General features: G+C 44.1%; 1 protein-coding gene across 1 annotated transcript; it reads left to right on the forward strand.

The window, feature by feature from the left end:
* On the forward strand, positions 1–1,517 carry hoxa9b (homeobox A9b). Its single transcript, XM_034610226.1, has 2 exons — positions 1–527; positions 985–1,517. Exons 1-2 carry the CDS (start codon positions 11–13, stop codon positions 1,221–1,223), a joined length of 756 nt encoding a protein of 251 aa, XP_034466117.1. The 5' UTR covers positions 1–10; the 3' UTR covers positions 1,224–1,517.
* Positions 1,518–7,892: the final 6,375 nt, after the last annotated feature.

The raw sequence follows: 7,892 nt of genomic DNA on the forward strand, positions 1-7,892 counted from the left end.
TTTCTTTGCAATGTCGACGCTGGGCACGAGCTATTATGTTGACTCGCGTGTTCTTCCCGAGCACGAAGATATGGCACCGAGGTACTCATCAGCTGCAGGGGTGGAGCAGACGGTGCTCACCGAATATGGCGGACAGGAGTCTTGTCCTTTGCAGGCGAAATCTTCTATTTTCGGTGGATCTTGGAGTCCCATCCCGGCCCACCCTCCAAACACAGCCGCCCCGACCTACATACATCACCACTACACGAACGGGGACAGCGATGGCATGTTTACGCGCTCCTGGGCGATGGACCCGGTCTCCGCGTCCCTGTGTTTGACGGGATTACCGTCGGCGGCCATGCACTATGAGATAAAACCCGAGCCTCTGATTGGGAGCGCTGAATGTACAACTTTGGAGACGCACACACCTCTTTTGTCTGACATTGAAAACGGAGCGTCCCTTGCGGAGATTCCCTGCGAGACCACATCCACGTCTAAGCCCTGTGACGACAGCCCGTCAGCAGATGGGAAGAGGGAGCGAGATGCAAGTAAGCAATGCAGCGTTTTATTTATACTCTGGTCACTCTATGGAGAAATTTAGATGAATGGAAATGCTTGCACGTTTAGGGGGGTTGTCATGGACCACACCGATTTAGCTTTAAAAAAACAAAACGTGCGTAAAAGCCTTTTATTGTTAATAACACAGTGCATAGTCTTACATGCATATTTGTCAAGGTGGTTTGCACACACCACTGCGTAATTACGCACACATTCCAAAAGGGTTAGGTAATGATTTTTTCATATCACTGTCATCAAATTGCTCAGCGCAGGGTGGAAATAAAACCGGAATGATTCCTTTACAAATGTATAACCTTGTCACGAGCAGCATGCCTAACCCCCCACTCTCTAGACTACACAGCCTTGTTTTATGAATGCTATCCTGACTGGGAGCATTTGGGGCCTAACTCTCTTCTCTCCTGGTTCTGACCACCCCCTTGTTTCCAGATAACCCGTCAGCCAACTGGCTTCACGCGAAGCCCACCAGAAAAAAGCGCTGTCCGTACACAAAGCACCAAATCCTCGAACTCGAAAAGGAGTTTCTGTTTAACATGTACCTCCCTCGGGACCGTAGGTACGAGATAGCCAGACTGCTGAATTTGACCGAGAGGCAAGTGAAAATCTGGTTTCAGAACCGCAGGATGAAGATGAAGAAGGACAACAAGGACCGACGGAGGGACATTTAACCCGGTTCTGAACTGATGGAGGATTACAGAGTCCGAGACAGAAAGAGGGGAAGGAGAGGGGGGAGGGTGGGGGTCGTCTGTCCTTAGTATTCCTGAGCTGTTACACATGTGGTTGTAAAGTTTTGTGTTGTTGCTTCTTTTCCCTTCTCTCTCTCCAGTGATCCAGTGTTTTCATGTGTGTGAGGGGACACAGTGTCTCGTATTGACTTTAGATGTTGTAATTTGCGCAGACATATACACACACACACACACACACACACACACACACACACACACGCCACACACACACACACACACACACACACACACACACACACACACACACACACGCACACACACACACACACACACACACACACACGCACACACACATACACACATATAGTATAAAGTATAGTAGGCCTATTTGTTATCTGCATGGAACTATCCTCGACTTTGACCTGAATGTCTTCTACGCTACCTATGTTCATTGTTTAAGTTATTTTATTATGTTTTTGCCACTTTAGACGTTTTTTTAAAAACCATTTGTGAAAACACTGTGCACACTTAAAAAATACCTCGTCGTTCTTAGTTTCATCCAAAAAATAAAGAGTAGTTTGTATAGCATGTGAGGAAATTATTATTTATTATAAGATTGCTGTTGATTCGAGTAGAATTAATACACATGGTATATTTCTAAGATAATTTAAGACAAATCGAACCTAATATAAATGAATAAACTACAACTCATTTAATTCATTGTCTCCTTTCAACCTGAAAAATGAAAAAAAAACCTTCAGGGACAAGATTAGAAAAAATACTTGATTTACAAATGAATTAAATTGAGACAGAAAAACAGTTTTATTAAGAAAAAAAGATTTAAAAAAAAAAAAAATTTAAGTACGTCTGCTGGTTTGTTGCTTTATGGCGGCAACAAACCAAATGAGCCACAAAAACTTCACAAGGCCTGTCCACACTTTTTTGTAGAATTTGGTTTCTCTCACAAACGCTTTTCTCAACTCTTCTGGTATAAAACTGCAATTCTAATAATAATATCTAGTAATAAAATCTAATGAAATAATAATAATTTCTACATTAAGATATTACATCCTGTGAGAATTATAAAGATAAAAAGTAAGAGCAACTATGAACAATCACTGGACCCTTTATCGAAGAAGAGAGTTCCTCAGAAAGTGACTGTGACAGTGAGGGGGAAAAAACACAGAGAGGCAGCCAAACACATTTTGGCCTGTGGGCTGTTTTGCACTCAGTTATCGCAGCATCGACATTAACAATGTTGTGTGTAGGACATGTTGATGTCCCCGCTGCAATAAACCACAATCTCAGCTACAGCTGTTTATAAGCTGCGAAAAGAGCGAAGCATGTAGAGGCTTCCTGGAGGCAGGAAAGCTGCGTTTCAGCCAGGGCAAAGAGTCAAATATGTAATATTGCTGCAAGCTAGGTCTCGAGCTGCACACGCGCGCGCGCAAACCCACACAAACACAGACAGACAGACAGAGCGAGAGAGAGGAGGGGGGGGGGGGGGGGGGGGGGGGGGGGGGGGGGGGGGGGGGGGGGGGGGGGGGGGGGGGGGGGGGGGGGGGGGGGGGGGGGGGGGGGGGGGGGGGGGGGGGGGTCGGTGGGGGGTGGTATGTCCTAAAACGTCTAATTGCTTTACAACCGTCTACTACAATTAGACTTGTCTCAGTGCAGAAAAGGCACATCCGTTTGTTGCTACACACACACACACACCACACACACACACACACACACACACGCACGCACGCACACACAGACACACACACATACACACACACACACACACACACACCCACACACACAGGTCTTGGTTTTGCAGCTGGCAACAGCCTTTATTGAGGCATGCCATTCAAAGGATATTTTACAAACAAATATCAAGATGTAGTTTCTTGGTAACACACACAACACACACACACACGCACAGGTCTTGGTTTTGCTGCTGACATGCCAACATGTCATTGAAAGATATTTTACAACAAATATCAGATGTCATTTTTCGTGGTAACAAAAACACACACCACACACACACACCACACACACACACACACACACACACACACACACACACACACTGAAACAGCTTCCAAATAAAACCCACAACATGCATCAATTTATTACTAGAAAATGACACTACTAAATAAACACTAGTGTTTTTAATTTGAACTGCCCCCCCCCCCCCCCCCTCTGTCCTGCTGATGGTGTCAAAGCTCCGTGCAGAGCTCAGTGCTGCAGTGCGCCCTGACCACCAGCAGGTGGAGGCAGCGGCATCGTCTGAGGAGCAGCGTACTGAGTGATGCGTTCAAGGCACAAAAGGCCACTCCCCATTTATTACAGACCTGCGCCACTTGCGTCGTTTCCATCATGGAACATCTAATCCCACTAAAGTGTTGTGGTTCGTTTTTATGGTCATTTAATTACGGCATGAATTGCTATCTAAAGATACTTATTTAATTAAAATGGAGGCTTCTTACTAACTTTCTTTTATTGTCCTTTGTGAGAATGGCACAAAGTAGAGTAATGATTACTTTGTCTTATTTAGAGAAATGTCTGCGGCTGTCTTACATCACACGCTGCCATGCATGCATGTTCCAATACTTTCTCACCCAAAAATCCATATTAAAACCAATATAAATCAATTTATGAGCAACTATGTGAATACCCACGGCTGAGTCCACATGCCCCAGTCACTGTTGTTAAGGTGAACACGTTTGAAAGCATCGCACACATTTTATGATGCAGCTCACAACCTCCCTTTAACCAGGAATTAGACTGGACCTTACTGGGACCCTGTAGCGGAGGTGAACTTGAGTCCAAAGAGTGGGAGATACCTCAAACCTTCCCTCCCTTCCTGTTTCCCCCTCAATGCCCCCCTCACCTCACCCTCTTCTACCTCCCACACCCTCAAAAGGTCACCCACATGCAGCTCATTACCTCCTCTGAGGAATAAGAGGATAACTGTGAGGATAAGTGAGGATTAACGGTTTAAAAACATGATAAAATACAGATGTTCTACCTTCTGAAACGTTTCTTCAGCCACTGGGAAACAGCGTTGTGCGTGGATGACATCCCAGTTTTGACCCCTGTGAATGTTGGGATGGATCTCGTCTGTGCAAGCAGCAATGTGAGGAGCCTTGCCGAGGAAAAACAGAAAGTTTCTTGGCTGTTGCTCGCCATGACCTACCGTGACCCCTATACATCAAACCTCATGACATCTCTGGTGACAGAGGAGGCCGCGGGTGAACTGTGGAGGAGAGTTCAGGGAAGTGAAGTCATGAGCACACAAGTTTGATTCCCTTATTCACGCACCGCTGATGCTGAAGCCATAGAGTGAGGTGAGGCTGTGTGAGTTCAGCCCATAACACATCAGATCAAAGCTGTTTTCATCAGGAAACACACCTTTTTGGAGTTTTATCAGCCAAATTTATCCTGAAATTCCTGCATTATTTTACTTCATCAAATTGGAAATGTGCTTCAAATCCTTCTTTAAAACCACTTTTACAGGCCTATACATGTTTGCCTTTACCCAGAAAGCAACTGGGCAAGGACCACTTGAATCCAACAGGAAGTGGAGACTAGCTCATGAAAGCGGGCTCTGGAGGCAGGTGGTATAAAAGTAGAGCATGAAACTCGAGATTATTTTATTCATAAACATAATTTATTCATACCCAGAATTTCAATCTTTTTGATCCCTGAGGGGCGAAAAGCCGAATAAATCATTGTAGTGCGTTTCTTTTCTTTTTATAATTTATCTGATATTTCCTATGAGCACAATGTCGACATGCAAAGCAGTTTGATTTGTGGGCCCATAACGCGCCTGAAGTATCTGTCAAATCTTCCCATGAATCCTGGGGGCACAATAAATAAAACTGTGATATAAAAACCTGCTTTGTTCCAGGACACACACACACACACACACACACACACACACACACAACACACACACACACACACACACACACACACACACACACACACACACACACACACACACACACACAGAAGCTTGTATGCACTCTTGTATTTCTTTCTTTCTTTAGTTTTTTCCCCCCACAGGCAGAATATGATGTGATTTATGACATAATGCAGCATTAATGACAGAGGCAACACGCCATAAACACGTTCAATCATTTCACCAAATACCACTACAAATATCAGCCTGCATACTCCCAGTCTATATTTTACATATGTCTAATAAAAAGGTGTCATTTCCTATTTAAAGAAACCATATTTTGATGTTTTTGACACTGAAAAACAAAACAAAAAACCAGACGCACATGTGGAGAGGATTCAATTCTTTATTTTCACACTTACCATGAATTTAAAATAATTCCTCAGCTCATTACAGACTCGGTTGAGTATTTATCTGGAAACCAGTTCATCGGTGGTCGCAGGTTTTGGCCTCCATGCGTCTTGCCTCCCAGATGTCTCCTGTTGTTCCAGAACAGACGGGAAACGAGACACTGCTGCTGCAGCGCTCCGCTCGTCAGACACCGTCCTTTCGTCTGCGTTCGTTCGAAAACAAGCAGCAAAATGTCGCTTTGTGTCTGTAGCGTAAGAAAAAGATATATTTGAGAATTGTTGCAATAAGAAAATATGTCCAATCTTCAGCATGATGCAGGGTTTAGGTTCTCGAATCAAACACAGTGGAGGATTATTTAATTTGCTCTTTGTTCTCTTTGTATCATTGCTCCCTTACACCTGTGTCTATTGAAATAAACAACATTTACCTGCACTGCACTTGTTTATGTTAACTACAATTTATCTGCACATTTGAATGAGAATAAAAGGTAAATAACGTGATAAGTTTGATCAGCAATTTGCAGAAATGACTAGGAAATGCCTGAGACTTGGTTACACACGAAATAATCGCGATTAAACCCATAATACAAATATTAAATTAATCTGTAAACCCCCTTCATGATAGAATAAATTATATTATCTATATTAAGATACATTACCCTATTATTTAGGCTAGATTGGCGCATTATATAATCATAGCATCTGCCTTGAGGACATCTGTACAAATAAAACTTGATATTGGTTATATGTGCATTAATAGTCATATCAAATATTGTAAGCACATGTTAGAGGCAGGTTTGTGTTAGAAAAGGAACAGGCCATGGGAAAGACGTGGTCCTGCAGGGAATCTGAGAAAGGTACGAGCCTGAATGGGTTTTCTGCTGAATGCCAAACACCCACTCACCTCAGCAAACAATTGATCCTATGTAAACGCTGCTCCGTTCGTTTCCTTTATACCCAAGTCTAATCCTCTCTTCTTTCTTTTCCTTGGCAGGATAGTCCTTTTTGCAAACGAAAAAAATAAAAACACCAAGTGTCGTCTTCCGCTGGATTTCTGATTTATTATCGAGCGAGTGCGCAAAAGCAAAAAGAGAAAACCTTCGTGCGTAATGGGCCGCGCGGCTGATCCTCTCTGCTTTCCTAAAGAAATCCCCGACATTTCTAAATTGAAAACTTCTCCTAAACACAGACCAACCTGGAGAGTGGTCGCTCTCTTCCTGGCCATATATGATCTAAAGGAGTGTTAGATGGTTTAAATGTGTTCTTAGGGCAGGGAGCTGTCAGAGACCTTTTGGCGAGAAAGATTGATCACGCGCCGGCTAACCAGGGCTCTTTGTTTAGAGCCGGAGCAATAAACAGCCTTTCCTCTGCTTCACACTACAGTGGCAAATCATGTCCACTCCGCGCCGTGTTGTAACCAATAATACTGAGGTATATGGATGATGAATTAGGTCAATATTATCCCTATAGGTGAAATAAAATAAATGAAATGGGGATGTGTAGCAGGGAGCTGTAAACTGTGAAATGATGACAAAATGCCCGTGAAGTAACCAAGTGCTTTCATTCCATGTGCGCAAAATATTGCTTTCAGTATATCATAATAATAACACATGTTTATTATATAGACTTAAATGGTAAAGTTACCAAAAATAACGTAATTTATTGCGAGACAAGAGAGATAAGGGGGATAAAATCGGGATGAATGTAAAATCGAAATCAAAATAATCTCCCCCTCTTCCTCTCTCCCCCTCTTTCTCATCCCCCCTCCCCCCCCCCCCCATCTCCCTCCTGTGTGTTGGGGGAAGGGTGAGGGTGCACGACATGTTGTTTGGGTGTGTGCGCGCACGCAGCCCTCCTCGCCAGGCAAAGCAAACCTTCAACAAAAAAGTCTGAAGATTAACGCCTGGCACTGACAACGACTGCGGGCGTCGCGGCTTTATGAGACACAAATGTGAACTGCTGCAATGATTTGTGGAGTGCCAGGGCTAGAAATAAAGGGCCCGCGTGCACGTGCAAATGCGCGGTGCCCGCTCGGCAAAAAGTTCCACGGCCGCGCGTAAAGCAAGGGAAGGCACCACTTCTTGGGTGCTTTTTTTTCACGGGGGGGGGGGGGCACTAGTGAGCAAACTGACCCCCAGAAATGTGTATAATAAAGCGACCACCACCCCCGGAATGAGGCGTTACCCCCTCCCAGTTTTCGATCAATCACAGGGGACAGTGGCTTCTTTTGATAAAAAACCCCAAATTGTCATTGGGCAGATGCAATCATGTGGACAAGCAGCACGGTCCTAGATTCCAACCATGTCCCCATGAAAGCAATAGTTTATGTCATAGAGTCTCCATATACCAGAC

Source organism: Hippoglossus hippoglossus, chromosome 16 (genome assembly GCF_009819705.1).
Source record: "Hippoglossus hippoglossus isolate fHipHip1 chromosome 16, fHipHip1.pri, whole genome shotgun sequence".
Lineage (NCBI taxonomy): Eukaryota > Metazoa > Chordata > Actinopteri > Pleuronectiformes > Pleuronectidae > Hippoglossus > Hippoglossus hippoglossus.